At 39.7% G+C, this 16,000-nt stretch overlaps 1 protein-coding gene across 1 annotated transcript; it reads left to right on the top strand.

Moving 5' to 3' along the window:
- Window positions 1-9,911: 9,911 nt before the first annotated feature.
- LOC127805776 (tubulin alpha-5 chain) lies at window positions 9,912-13,035 on the top strand. The gene is made up of 5 exons (XM_052342550.1): window positions 9,912-10,180; window positions 11,038-11,252; window positions 11,336-11,535; window positions 11,910-12,418; window positions 12,507-13,035. Exons 1-5 carry the CDS (start codon window positions 10,068-10,070, stop codon window positions 12,817-12,819), a joined length of 1,350 nt encoding a protein of 449 aa, XP_052198510.1. The 5' UTR covers window positions 9,912-10,067; the 3' UTR covers window positions 12,820-13,035.
- The last annotated feature ends 2,965 nt before the right edge of the window (window positions 13,036-16,000 follow it).

The following is a 16,000-nucleotide window of genomic DNA, read 5'->3' as shown; positions in this document are numbered from 1 at the left end:
TATGCCTATATGTTAAATACGATGTATGTTTCAAAGTATATTTCAGCATGTTGACATGATATGATGTGTGCATATGTCACATAGATGCATTTACATAATATGATGATGATATGCATATATTCACATGAAATTCATCGTTGCTCATGCATCGCATATGTTTGAGAGTACAAGCGGGCATCGCTGCCTTACCAATGGTGCACCCATACACCTCGGCCTGGAAAGAGCTAGTCGTAGAAAATGGTAAGTGGCATATGAAGTATGGATGCCCGTCGTCTTAAACAGGCCAAATGATAGGACATTATGCATTTACATTCATACATGAATATTAAACTCTTACTTAGACGACTGATCATCTAATTGGGTGATGCCCTTGGAATATTTAATGTTCCAGATGAAAGTCATAGCAGAAACGAAGGAAATGAAGGCATGTGATGGCACTCGTTGAAGTGCATAAATGTATCAGTTATGCATATAACCTGTCATGTTTATGTCCCGCTATGTTATCCATGATGTTGATTATGATATTTTCGGCATGTAATATGAAAGGATGATCATGATTATGTTTAAACACTAGTACGTTTGAGAATGATGTTATGATTTTGTTATGTATATGAATCTACGATTTTGATGTTATAAGCTTGTTATGTAACGACCCATTAGAGGGCCCAGTATTTATTCAAGAATTATTTAATTAATTGTTGAAGTATTGATTAAGAGATTTTTCCAATTAATTATTTAATGTGGCAATTTAGAGATTTTGAAGGAAAATAATAGCATTTAATTCTTTTTTATTTTTTGAGATAAAAGAATTTGCCAAGGTGGCAATTTAGATTTTTTTTTAATTGAGAGAAAAGCATTTAAAGAGCATTTAATTCTAGTTTTTTATTGTGGAAATTAAATGTTAGGACATGAAGGTCATTTAGAAATTTGTTATTAGAATTTAATTATTAATTAAAGTTATTGTGATTAAGGGATTAAGAATCCATACGATATGAGGATTGAGATATCCATACGTGAATAAGATTGGGATTGAGAAGTCTCCTAGTTATATTAGGAGAAGGAATCCAAGTTGTAGAATGAGATTGTGAGGGCTTTAGGGTTGCTCTCCTAAAGAGGTCTGTGAGTTGAAGAGTAGAGGGTTAGGCAGCAATGGTTGCTTAGAAGGCTCTTGTGAAGTCATCAGAATCGATCAAGAAGATTAAGGCAAGTATTCTCCCTATAAATCCTTTCTTTACAGGTTAATATCAATGTTTTCAATTTTATCAAGATCTCTTATTGAGTTTCAGTTTACAGATACGTATATATATATATATGCGTTATAGTGAGTTTATATCAGTTCATGCATTATTTCTTTCTAGCGATTCAAGTAAATATTATTGTTGAATCATCCTTAATGTTGTTTCATACCAGTTGGGATTCATGTTTCCAAGATTTATTCCAGAATGGCATAGTTTCATTGAGTTTTGATGAAGAACATAGTCTCTGTAATCGTTCGTGTTCATCAAAAATAGTTGCAAATCTCCAGATGAGTTCTTCCATATCCGAATGGATTTTTCAAAGGTTGTGAGTAGCATCCGAATGGAATAGAGTCTATTCGGATGAGTCAAAAAGTTTTCTGTGAATGACATCCGGATAGCCCTTGGGCATATCCAGATGGTCTTAGCAATGTATCCGGATGGATTATATGACATCCAGATGAGTCCAGTGCCTATTGCGAGTAATACCCGGATAACTCTTGTTCATATCCGGATAGCCTAGTAATATCCGAATGCTTCATTTTCGTATCCGGATGTGTCCAGTAGTGATTGTGAGTAGTATCCGGATGCCTTGAGTCGTATTCGGATGTGCCTAGTTGTTCTGAGTGATATTCAGATGCTTCGTGTTGTATCCGGATGAGTTTAAGACTTTCAGTGAGTAATATCCGGATACCTTGTATTGTATCCGGATGTATCTAAAGTTCTTCGAGTATGATATCTGGATGGTTTGTTTATACATCCGGATAGGTCAAGATAATATCCAGATGTCTCGCCTGATATCCGGATGCCTCCCTCAAAGGTTGAAATTCGTATTCGAATAGTCTCTTATGGCATCCGAATGCCTCAGCGAGATATCCGGATGGCCAAAATCATATCCGGATGTCCAGCATATCCAAATAGCTAGTTCCTTGTGCTTCCAGTGTATCTGGATGACTAGTATCATATCCGGATGTCATAGTTCTATCCGAATATCTTCTAGACAGCTTCTTATTTGAGCGTCAATGTATCCGGATAAGCCTCATTCATATCCGAATGCCTTTCATCATATCCGGATATCCTCCCTGATATCCGGATGGCTTTTCCAGAAACCTAATTGAACTTCCAGAATAGTTTAATCCAAGTTTTAATTAAAGTAATGTATTCAATATCTCCAAATATTGAATTTAAAGGCTAGAATCTATCAAGTTAATCATGCTCATACCATAAATCATAATTCATAGAATCTTTGTATTCCAATATATAGATGAAGATCATATCATGTTCAGCATTATTTTATTTTGACATGATCAGCATTATTTTATGAGATTATGTGCATACATTTTGGTATGAGCATTGAGCATTGAGCATGACTTTATATGGAGCACTACATATCATGTGCCAGCATTTATGTGAGCATTACATTGCATTATGCGCGCTAGGCGGCTTGTCCGCGGGGATCCCATCAGTTTCAGTTTCAACTCAGTTTATGAGTTACTCGCTTGGTGGCAACCAAGGGGCTAGGGGCTTTGCCCACAGTATGGGCTTACAATTTTTATGTATGCAGGTTTCAAATCAATCAGGTATGTTTTATCAGATTATGTGGGCCTATGAGCCAAAGTTGCATACCTTCATTTAGTTTACAGTTTATATGCATTACATTTTTAAGAATGCAATCAAACAGTGATTATACAGTACAAGTTCAGTAAGTATTTATCAGTATCGATATTTTTCGATTCAGCTTCAGTTATTCTTTCCAGGTTATTACTTGTTGATCTTTTTAGCTCACCTTGTACTCTTCACCCCTCTAGGTTCTAGCAGGGGAGTACCAGACGTGGGGCCTAGCAGCAGTGGTTTATAGTGTGTGTATATGGAGTCGCTCAAGATAAAAGATGTCTGGGAGTCTGTTGAGTTTTATAGTGTTTTCTCATATTAGATTTATTTTATATTTCAGTTGAGGGATTGTCCTTTAGTCAGAGTTTATGCTTTTCAGTTTGTATTGACTCAGAGTTTTTATTCCAGTTGATTGAGATGTTCATTTTTGACATCAAAACTCAGTTTACTAGTTAGTTTTATTTTATTTTCCCCGTAGCACCTCTTCTCGGGCAATTTTAGGAGAGGGGGTGTTACATGTTAAGTATTAGATTACGATCTATCATGTTTTCGCTATTAGCTATGGTTTACCCCAATGAAGAGAATGAAATACATATATATATATATGAGGTAGAATTGATAAAGTATCTATTAACTAATAGACGTCGGGGTAAGAAACACTTTGAGAAGAATGGGGTGTTATAACGACCCTCGTATCATTTAGTAGTGGGCAACCCAAAATCATGTTATATGTTACTGAAGGGATTTTGACCACCATAAAGTTCGCCTGTCAAGTCACGCTTTGGGGGTCTATGCCCAATGTGATTAGTAACTAAATGGACCTTGCCACTAGGACAACCTCCCCGGTGAAGCTGTATAGGGGGGATGACACTTTCCTTAATCGATCATGAGATATATGCATTTGTTCAAAGCAGTTCCAGTAGATCAAATTTACAGAACTGCCACTATCCACCAAGATTCTACTAATGGGGTGTTTAGAAACAACTGCATAAATTACCATTGGATCATCATGCGGGAGTATTATATCACCTCTATCGGCATGAGTGAATGTAATTGGCTCCTCGTCTTCTCTAACCTCCACCACTAAATTAACTTGGTAGGCTTGACGGACATATGCCTTTTGTGAGGCTGAAGTGTCTCCAGCTAGGGTTTCACCTCCTGAAATAACATGGATGGCTTGGTGGGTTGGTTCGCTATCTAGAGGGGGGTCTTGCCTGCGAACTCTCCCATCTCTTGTTATCTTGGATTTTGCCTTTCTTGCCCCTCATGCCTGTTTTCCCTTCGTCAGGGTTCCCTACCTTCTTTTTCATTCCGTACATATCTTTACAGATGCCTTTCTTGGACAAGTATTTCAATTTGATTTTTCAATTCTCGGCACTGGTCAGTGGAATGACCACATGTCCTGTGATAACTACAATATTCTTCTCTATTTTTTCTCATGGGATGGTCAACCTTTTTCGAGAGTCTAATGAGACCTGACCCTTCAATGGCTGCAAGTATGGTCGATCAAGGTTGGAGTAGTTTGGTGTAATGGTGAAACTGGGGTAGAGGTATATCTGATCCCCTAACCCGTCTGGAGTCTTCTCCAACATCGCGTTCCTTCATTTTTCGCTCTCTGTCCTTATTCTCACCTACAGCTCTCATAACTTCTGTATGGAGCACGTATTTATTTTCTCTAGCAAACAAATTTGTTAGGGATGTTGGTGGGTCCAAAGATAATGATTCTTGTAGGGGAGTTAGCCGTGTTTCGTGCAACATAGCAGACACTGCCATTGCAATTGGCAAATCATGAACTTTGAAGGTGGCGTTCCGAAATCTATCCACATACTGACGCAGAGTTTCTTTCTTCCCCTATTGAATACTGAGCAAGTATGTGGCGTCCTTTTTTCTTTGACTATTAAATCATAAATGCCTTAACAAATTCTGTTCTAAGCTGACTGAATGAAGAGATAGAGGCCTCAGGTAAACTTTTGAACTATGTTCGGGCATGCCTTGACAGAGTTAAGGAGAAGGTTCGGCACATTATGTCATCGTCCCATCCATGCAATATCATCAACGACTCAAAGTTTTGAATGTAATCATAGGGATCATCCTTGCCGGAATAGGGGGTGATTTGGGGCATCTTGAATTTTCTGGGTAGCGATTTTTCCAATATATCTGTAGTAAAGGGGCATTTTTTGCGCTGATGTTCCTCTACTGCGGGGATTAGCTTTTTCGCTCAAGCACTTCTTCAACTACTCTTTTCATGTCATCCCGTATGCTTGCCGCTGTTTAGTTATCGTGTCTTGTTGGTGTACTGGCCACAGTTTCATGGTATCTCCTTCTTTGGGGGCTTTTAGCCCTGTTTTCCATTCGTGGGTTCTCATTTCTTTAGGGCGTGGCGCGAGGATTCTTTCTTGGTGGTGGTGATCTTGGCCTATCCTCCCGACGAGGAGTGGATCGGGAATGAGAATCGAGAGTGGCCTCTTGATAGGAATCAGCTCCCACCTTGGGTTGAGGCTCAGGCAGTGGCATAAACTTTTTCAAGGTGTCGGGCAACGTCCCTCCAGGCATCTACCTTGGAGTATACTAGCCATGTCTCGAAGTGCCTGCATGCCCTCAACATGTTGCTATCTCAATGCTTCATACTCTTCCCACGGGACCATACGCGGTGGCTGTCGTGAAGTCCCAGCTCGATCGGTGGAAGGCGACTCCGAACCGGTGTTAAGTGAAGGTGGGGCAGGTTGGTTCCCACTTGTCAGTTCGGGGAAACAGAGCGATCACCTCCTTAGGGATGAGCATTATGAGAAGGCGGAGGTGCTCCATGCGGGTGAGAATCTGGAATAATGGGAGGCATTCCCTGCTGTTGCGAGTGCCGTGGTGGTAGGAGTGTTTCTATGCCTTGAGAGACAGTTCGTCGGTGTCCACGGGTATTTGTCATTCTTAAGTTGACTTCTTGTCTTACGTTTCCCACAAATGGCGCCAATTGTTGTTGCCAAAATACAACAATCTATTTTTTCTTTTCTTTTTTTGTGGGAGAATACAATTTGCGTGTGGTTGATCGCGAGAGTCTCGTTCAGGCCTTGTGAGCATTTTGAGAGTCTTAGCACCAACGTGGGTTGAGAGTCTCGTCACCAACGTGCATTGAGAGTTTTGGTGACCAAGAGGGTCTGATGAACGGTTGGGTCAAATGATCACGTGGGTCTTGGTGATCACATGAGTCTTGACGATCACATGGGTTTGGATGATCACGTGGGTCTTGATGATCACGTGACCCTTGGTGATCACATGGCCCTGGGTGATCTGATGGGTCTCAATGATCTGGTGCCCCAAGATAACCGAGTACCCCTATATGAATGAGTGGCCCTAGATAACCGAGTGACCTTGATGAACGAGTGGCCTTGATGAACGAGTGTCCCAAGATAACCGAGTGCCCCTATATGAATGAGTAGCCCTTGATGAACGAATGACCCTTGATAACCGAGTGACCCTTGATAACCAAGTGGCATGCAAGACGAGAGCATCGTTAGGGCGCAGGTGGGGGTTCTCGCGCAAACCCTTCGATGTCTAAGTTAGTTCTCGAGAGCAAAAGTGTAAAATTGTGTTGAGGGGCCTAAGAGTGCGTACCTTGTGATGAAAGCATGGCCTCCTATTTATAGTGGAGGGTGAAGAGAGCCACATGGCAATCATGGCGAGATTTTTGCGGCCTATTTTGGAGATTCCGTTGCCCATTTCAAGGGTTTCGAGCCCATCCGTAGGCGCACAAGTGTACCCACTCGGTCATGACTGAGTGGGTCTTCTTGGCTTTGAGCATCTTCTTTTGTGCTTTCAGCGTAGGTATATCAACTTCAAACCTGATTTTCACCTTGATGACGCCTGAATATCTCAAAACTCAAAACATGAAAGTGTTAGATAATTCTCTTAGCTTTCTATAGGACTTTGAATCATCTCAATCAGATCCCGGACTAGAGAGTTATGCCCGAACAACCAAAGCAGTATCACACCCACTCGGTCATGACCGAGTGGGGCCTCTCTACTTGGTCCCGACTGATTTCAGCCTTGATGCGGCTAGTATCTTTCAAAACTCAAAACATAAAAGTTGTAGATAATTCTATTGGGTTTCTATAAAATTTTGAATCACCTCAATCTGAGCCCGATCGAGAGAGTTATGCCCAAAAAATTGAAGTAGTGTCACACTTACTCGGTCATGACCGAGTGGGTCCTCCCTACTTAGTCTCGACTCGACCTCTCACTCTTTCGATTTGTTTCCTTGATCTCTTGCAAACTGTAGGCCCTTTGGGCTTCATGTTCATGTCTCGTGACTCTTTTAGGTCTTGTGATGGTTAAAGTTTACAAGGCATATCAGGAGGTTCATCCCAAAATGTTTATGCATGTGCATTGAATTTTGTGTGATAAGTTATGTGCATGAAATGTTATTTTATATGATGCATCGAATCATGGTATGTGGCATTGGCATGTGTTTATGTTGTCCATGTGGGATGTGGGATGTCAACCTATGATGTGGCACTTGAGTGATAGCACTAGGGAAGTGTGCAAAGGATTAATGCCCACTTGGGACGAGGGCTGAGAGTAGACACAATCCTGGGGGTCGACAAGTGACGGGGTTGAGAGTGAACGCCACCCTGGATCGGCTTAAGTGGCGGGGCTGCGAGTGGACACCACCCTGGGGCCTTTGAGCGATAGCGTTGTTTCCGAGGTAGACGTGGATTCCCAGGGATAGTGTTGATCATTTTGTGGCCAGGGGTTTGTGTTGACGTGATCCAAAATCTTTTGAAGAAAAACGTAATCCTTGACATGATTGTGGGGTGATTCCTTGGGTTCTTGAATTGATGTTGACAATTCCGTGTTGGAAGTGGTAACGATGGTTTTCCGTTGTGTCAGGTAGAGGCGTTGATGTTGACCTCTTAAACTAGGACTGTGTTGTACCAATGTGTCGATTTGGTTGTGTTGCATTTAGAGAGATTGCATTTTCCCTAATTAGGGTTAAGTGTTGTGTGGGATTCTCTTGAGTTTGGGCATATCAGGGGATATGTCAGTTTGTTCATAGTCTTGCATACATTTATGAAAATGTTTTGAACTCTTACTTAGATGATTCAGTATCTTATTTGAACTTTTTTCCTGAAATATTCAAACATTTCAGGTGAAAACAGCGGTGCGAAAGAGAAAGGGATTGCCGAGGAGTGACGACGATTAGTAGGTGGTTCGTGGCATGTCTTTTGATTATGATATATATCTTGATGATGTCATGTTTGACGATAGTACGATTTTCATGTTATAAATAAAATGGTTCGGTTATGTACCGTTTAAGATTTCGATCTAGCTTCCGCATTTATGATTATTTACCTGTCTTAGCTTATTGATTCTTACTTTGGTATGCTGAGAAGGTATAACGAGATTGTTGGGAAGATTTGTGTGGAATTTATGTTGGAAAAAAAATATATTCTCGAAATCTTACGTTATCTAACGCCTTGAAAAAACGGGGTGTTACATGCCTTTTAACTGTCTTCTTCCTTGTAAATCAAAAGAACCAAAGCTCTCTCAATGATTTCTTCAAAAAACCCTTATGCAGTTCCCACGAAAGACCCTTCCACAACTTTAGATACTTGAAGACCCTTCCAGAGGACCTCTTCCAAGTAGACTCTGTTCTTCCACCTAAACCTACCAACTTTATGTTGAGCTTCCCCAAAATAAATAAGTTTCAATTTTTGTATTACGACAACAACAACTATCGACTACTAGTTGAATTTTCCCTAAACAAACAAATTTTAATTGTTGTAGTCTAGCAACAACAATATCCAGAAGACTTTGAATGTTTCCCAAATATATGAAATGCCTTTGGGAGACATGGTCTCTTGGAGGCTAAAAGAAATCAAGAGACACGACAGTCTCTTGGAGAGGGTAACCAAGTTTTAGGAGACTATAATATCCAAAAACTTGTCATATAAATTTTTCTTTTTTGGGAAAGATCCTGAATAAAGTGTAAACAAGATAACTCCAATGATACTTCTCATAAGGTCCCATGCTTCTCTATAAATAGATGAGCCCTCATTCTAAAAGAGTACGCATCTGATATTGATTTTAATACTGCATTCAACTTTTCAATAAAATTTAGTTTCTAATTTTAGCATCGAAAATTTTTTGCAGGAATTATTTTACACTCTTTAATCGTTCTCTTTCTTGTAGAGTTTAAATGGTTTGATAATAATATTTTTAATAAATAAATTTATTGTTGTGTTCAAGCGATAATAATAAAAAATAGCAATGATTATAAAAAAAAATTGAGTTTGAACTTTGAATTTCATTTAAAAATTGATCTGTGTTACAACTTTAATTAGCGTAATTAAGAAGAGGCAAGAGTTAGAGAGATGAGATATAGGGAGAGAGGGGCAGGGTGGGGTCGAAGAAGCAGGCAAGGAAGGACAAGGGTCTCTTATCTGGATTTGCATGTGACAAAAATTCTGGGGAAGCAGACAGCCTACCCATGCATTGCATTGCATTTTGTTTTATTAATTAATACAATAATAATAATAATTGCCCAACTCTACTCTCTACTCTTCTCTATTCATTATTATGTGTTTCTATTAATTTAGCATAATAATTTATGTACACACACCCACTTTACAAAGTGAAATCTTCCTTCCTTTTTTTTTTTTTTGGTAGGTATAATTAATTAATTAATAAAAACTATTTAAGAAAACTAGAAGGGCAGAATGGTAATTGGACAGACAGACAGGCAGGCGGCAAATGGGCACATGGTGATGGTGTGGATGAGCTGGTGGGTGGGACCCACGGAAAGGCTGGCGTCAAACGGACCTCAAGCTTCCATCCAATTCCATTTTCTTCTTCTCTTCTACACCTTCCTTTATTATTATTTTTTTTTTCTTTCTTTCTTTTTTTTTTCTTGTAAATAAATAAATTTCTTAATTATTAATAATTATATACAAAGAGAAACCGAAATATAGAGAGAGAGTGCGTGTGTGTGTGGGCAGTGGCTGAAGAAATATAGAATAGATGGCGGGCCATTGTCCTTTTCCTTGCGTTATATATATATAAGAGCTCTTTTAGCTTTTTCTCTTTCTACGGGTCGGGAACTCCTTCCTTCACACACACATACACATACAGAGAGAGAGAGGGATCTGAGAAATTAGGGTTTCTTTTTGACTCTCTCTCATCTCAACTTTGATTTCTGCTATTCGATCGAAAGATCAAAATTCTAAGCAGATGAGAGAGATCATCAGCATACACATAGGGCAAGCAGGAATTCAGGTCGGCAATTCATGTTGGGAGTTATATTGCCTCGAACATGGAATTCAGCCCGATGGCATGATGCCTAGGTATATCTCCTACTCTCTCTTCTTCTGCCTCTCCTCCCCTCTCTCTATATTTATATTGTAATGGCATGGATGTTTGTGTTTAGGTGGCTTGAATGTATTTTTCGGCTGTTTAACCCGTAGAAAATGGGGGGTCCGGGGTGCAGAATTGAGAAATGGATCTTCTACTGGCGGAGTCGTGCTCTTTTTCTTTGCTTTAGTTGTCTTATCTTCTTGATCCGGCAACTTGTCTATTTCTTTCTCGTTTTTGTGTTCCCTGGTTCGTTTTTTCTAGGTTTTTATTTGTTTTTGTTCGTTTCTTGTACTTTCGTGTTTGTAATTTCTTGGCTGTTGTAGATCCAAATTGGGCTCCAATTTGGAGTGATTCCGACGGTTTCATGGGTCTGGAACTGCTATTATTTCATATCTAGTTTCATCTAGCTGACTCTCTCTCTCTCTCTCTCTCTCTCTCTGGTTGCTTCATGCGGTATGCGGCATAATTCTGTTCGATTCAATTACCCTTTCGGATTATAAAGAATGCCAATTTATTGTTTGCTTTATTGTTTGTTGACCAATTTATTATTTGTTGATGTAAATCTGTAGAGTTATTGCAGGCAATGGCAATTACCTTTACTGGTCACTCTATAAAACTGCTGACCTACATGATTCTAATAAATATCTACGTTTTGTTGAATCCTCTATTTAACATAATTTTGTGATATGTGAATTTACCCTGTCCGTTTGTTTTCCATGTTCTGATCCATTGTTGCAGTTTAGTATTTCTTGTCTCTATTTTACCTTGTTCTTTTATTTTTTTTGGAGGTTTTTCTTTTGTTCTGAATTTATATGAGCTCCTTACAAAATTTGTCATATATTTGCAGTGACTCAACAGTGGGTATTGCACACGATGCTTTTAATACCTTCTTTAGTGAGACGGGTGCAGGCAAACATGTTCCCAGAGCTATATTTGTGGACCTGGAACCAACTGTCATTGATGAAGTCAGGACAGGGTCTTACCGCCAGCTTTTCCATCCTGAACAGCTTATTTCTGGCAAGGAAGATGCTGCTAACAATTTTGCAAGAGGGCATTATACAGGTAATCTTCGTTGTCTGGAAAGTCAGGAACCAGCACTTGAACGTATTTGTTTTATGAGTTGACCTGATTTTGGTTCTATGCAGTGGGGAAAGAGATAGTTGATCTGTGCCTTGATCGAGTGAGGAAGTTGGCTGACAACTGCACTGGTTTGCAAGGATTTTTGGTGTTCAGTGCTGTTGGTGGCGGCACTGGTTCTGGTTTGGGGTCCTTGTTACTGGAACGCCTATCGGTAGATTATGGGAAGAAATCAAAGCTGGGTTTTACCATTTATCCTTCTCCTCAGGTAACCTACAGTTGTTTAACTTGCCAATGCCAAATCCTTTATTCAAGCATTAGTATGTGTGTTTTAGTAATTGTGTCCCAGCATTAATATTGGCTTTAGTTGACAAGTTTGGAGTCTTAATCCATGAACCAACATAAAACTAGAATAATACTAATTAATATATAGTTGAAATATAATATCTTATTAACTTTATGTGTAAACTGTGGAGATATTTGCCACCTGGAGAGCGATTACTCAGCTTTGTCGAACTTGTGTATCAAGATTTCTGCCCAAAGGCTGTCTTTTCGTTTTTTTTCCCTCAAGTAAAAGCTGCCTTAATCATACTTGTGTTCTTCCTGTAGTTATGGCTGTAGCTAATTTCCTGTTTGTTGCAGGTCTCAACTGCAGTTGTGGAGCCTTATAACAGTGTTCTTTCTACACATTCCCTACTTGAGCACACTGATGTTTCTGTGCTTTTGGACAATGAAGCCATATATGATATCTGCCGGAGATCTCTAGACATTGAAAGGCCAACTTATACCAATTTGAACCGACTGATTTCCCAAATAATATCATCTTTGACAACATCCTTACGGTTTGATGGGGCCATCAATGTGGACATTACTGAATTCCAGACTAACCTTGTGCCATACCCCCGAATTCATTTCATGCTTTCATCCTATGCACCTGTAATTTCAGCGGCTAAAGCATACCATGAACAGCTCTCGGTACCTGAGATTACAAATGCTGTCTTTGAACCCTCAAGCATGATGGCAAAATGTGATCCAAGGCATGGGAAATATATGGCCTGCTGCTTAATGTACCGTGGAGATGTTGTTCCCAAGGATGTTAATGCTGCTGTGGCCACGATCAAGACTAAACGGACGGTACAGTTTGTTGACTGGTAAGCAAAATGAATTCTTGATTCCAATGGTGCGTTCTGTGTCTAAGCCATGCATGATGTATAATGTTTTCTTATTTGCAAATTGCAGGTGTCCAACTGGCTTTAAATGCGGTATAAACTACCAGCCGCCATCAGTGGTACCAGGAGGCGATCTTGCCAAGGTACAGCGAGCAGTGTGCATGATCAGCAACAACACAGCAGTAGCAGAGGTGTTCTCCCGCATTGATCACAAATTTGATCTCATGTATGCTAAGAGGGCGTTTGTTCACTGGTATGTTGGAGAAGGCATGGAAGAAGGGGAGTTCTCTGAGGCCCGGGAGGATTTAGCTGCTCTCGAGAAGGATTATGAAGAAGTTGGTGCCGAAGGTGTGGATGATGAAGAAGATGGAGAAGATTATTGATTGATCTATGATCAACAAACGAATGAGTCTGAGCCGTGCATGCCCATGCCGGTTGCCCTTTCTTTGTTTTCCCTTATTTGGTTTTGGTTGTTGCATATTTCTCCCTCTCTTTTCGTATTGTTTGTGTAATTGCTGGAAAAAAAATGATGTTTTCTGATGCTCTCTCTCAACAACTAAGTGTTTACCGTGTGATATGAAAGAGATGATTCTTTAGAATTACGAGGGAGGTGGTGGTGGTGCTGATCTCACCATCTCTATTATGTTTGGTCTCCCCTTCATGTCTCACCCATCCTGCTGAAAAGGCCAGTTTATTTTGGGCTAACTTTTATCACCATGGGTGATAACTTGTTGGCATAATCCGGCCATTAGCGACAAGGGTGAGGTTTAATTAGTAATGGCCCCCATTGTTGTTGCGATGATGATGGGCTTCATGGTTGAATTGCTGGTGGAAGTAAGAGAGAGGGTAGAGAGAAATGGGCGAAGATGAAATAGGGGCATGGCGATGGACTGACTTGTGCTGACTCTGACTGGATGTTGGTACATCATTTTCTTCTCCTTTTATCTTTCTTTCTCTCTTTCATCTCTTTTCTTTTCTTTTAATTCTTTCGGTGCAAAAAGTAAAATCCTTTATCTTAAGGGTTCACACACTGTCTCTCACACGTGGGAGAGGTTAATTACGGTATACGGCGGTCCTCAAAGTAAGAGTCACAGTGCATGGTGTTTATAAAGAGTTACTTCTATAGAAGGGTGAAATTTTTACACTGCGACTATTATGACTCGAACCTGTATCTTTGAGTGTAGTTTGTTATTTTGAAAATCATCCGTGCTATGCTGTGGGGGCAAACGGGTAGAACAAGAATAATATTTCCTTTTAATTCCTTTTAAAAGGTTAGGTTGCAAAAACACAAGTTTTTGATCAATTGGATTGAAATCGAGCGAGGCGGCGTTGCCAGCTTTGAGACTTGAGAGTGATGGAGAGAGAGAGAGAGATATTAAAAGTACATTTTGGATATTTGTAAAATTTTGAAAATTTAGGGTAATTTAAATTGTAAAAGATAAATTAATAAAATTATTTAATTGTTTCTATAAAATTCTGATTCTGATTTACTAAATGATTAAGGTGCCACAATGAATAAAATAAGTAAATAAAAGGAATTTATTGATTTATTTTATAATGTTAAATGATTTGAAAATAATTAATTAAAAATGAATAAAAATTGAGGGATTTTAATTCATCTAATTACAACAGATAAAAAGGCAAAGGGATATCTCACTTACTATATGGCACCCCTTATTATAAAATAGCAAGTTTAATTGACACTGGAAGCATTAACTTAAAAGATATTGATGATTATTGAGATCTATCTCAAATCAAGTACTTGCAAGGGTGGGGTTTATTTACTCGAGAGGAGTCGAACGTTCAAGTCAGTAGAAAAAAATACTTAAAATAGAAAGTCACTCAATAATTAGATTTCTGATACCTGTAGAGATTGACCTCTATTTATAGATAACGTAAGGTTTAATTCAAAAAGATAAGATAACCTATGAAATGGGATATTGGAGATATTCTCGGTTGATCAGGTCTCTTTCGTCTAATTCAAATCTGGGATGGAGATTCGGATGACATGTGGCGTTCATTGGGATAGACACATGATGATTGCATACTAGCTTCTCCTAGCACACGTGTTCCCAAATTGATGATAGTCTCCGGGGATAGCGGAGTAAATTCGCTCTTATGTAAAATATTCCCTCATCACTTGCCTTTTCACTCCTTGGTGAAGCACTCAGACAGCTGAAGGAGTAGTCGTCTTTAATTTTTTGCTCTTCTACAAAAAAGGTTCTTCAAAAAATAGGGTTAGCTATCTCAGATATTGAGTTCGTTTCCTAACCTATCCAAAGTCCTCTCAATTTTCTTATGCCTCCTATAAACTTCTATAAAAAGGGAATGGATATGGTTCTCTCATTTTAAGTGTTCTTTTTGGAGTAAAGCAAGAGGCAATAGAGACTCATTCCTTCATTTTTTTCATTTTTTTTTTTGTTGAGACCACTGGTCCCGACCGTGCGCTGGTTGAGGCCATGCGCCGCGACATTGTTGGCCTCTGTTGCGTGGGCGCGCCTTTCGGCATAACTGGCCTCTGCTGAGCGTTGAGGGACTCGGCTGATACGACCCTTTTTTTTTTTAAATACCTCTTTGAGATCTTTTGACCTCTTCTGCCTCTAATTGGTTTGTCTTTATGTGCAGGCTCTTCACGGGGTACGAGAGACTCCGGACGGTGTCTTCAAGTTCAACAGAGGATGAACCGACTCTTTCCTTAAGCGCTTTCCTGTGCATTTTTCCTTTCATCCCTGAAATTCTTCTAACCAGTCAGTATTCTCATACCTCTTTTATTTTATTTTTGTGGTTTTTTCGTCGTCTCTCTTCCCCATGTCTCGTCGCTTTGGTAAGTCAGTCCTCTTAACCTCTTTTAGCAACTCAGACAAGAATAGTTCGGGCTCTTCTAGCCCACTAGCTCTTCCTCTTCTCAGTCTGACATGCGAATAAGAGATGCCGAGATCTCACGGCTCCATCCTAATACTTTCTCTTCTGATAATGACATTGATATGGAGTTAAAGGCTGATTGTAGTAGTCTCCCTCATGACCTAACTCATACTCATTCTACCTTAACCAATGACGAGATCTCTGAACTCATTAAGAAATATCACCTCCCTATCAAGAGCTTTTGGTATGTTGCATCTTCCAATTTTAGAGCCCATTAATATTCTCCTGGTGGATTGGCTATCTATGAGACATCTCTTGAAGCCGAGTGCTGATTTCCATTTAAAGATAACCTAGCTGAGATCTTTCGCCTCGTAGGGTTATGTCTCTCTCAACTAGTACCCAATGGGTGGAGGAGCTTAGTTGCCTTTCTTATATGTTGTCAGGGAAAATGTATCGTCCCTAAGGCAGAACTCTTCTTGAAATTGTTCCACCTTGTATGCGTTGACAAGTCCGAATTTCGCTATTTTTTCATGGCCTTCTCTGGTTGTAAGTTCCTTGTAGATAACCTTTCTTTCTTGAAGGGCTAGAAAAACCATTTTTTTGTAATGGGTTCTTCCTCTATTTCTATGGGTGTGCCCTCCGCTTGGCGTCGATCTCTCTTTACGAGTCTCCTACGCGAAATATCCCCATTAGAGAGAAGGG

Source organism: Diospyros lotus, chromosome 1, assembly GCF_014633365.1.
Source record: "Diospyros lotus cultivar Yz01 chromosome 1, ASM1463336v1, whole genome shotgun sequence".
In the NCBI taxonomy this organism is placed as follows: Eukaryota; Viridiplantae; Streptophyta; class Magnoliopsida; order Ericales; family Ebenaceae; genus Diospyros; species Diospyros lotus.
This window is presented reverse-complemented; position numbering and strand designations above follow the sequence as displayed.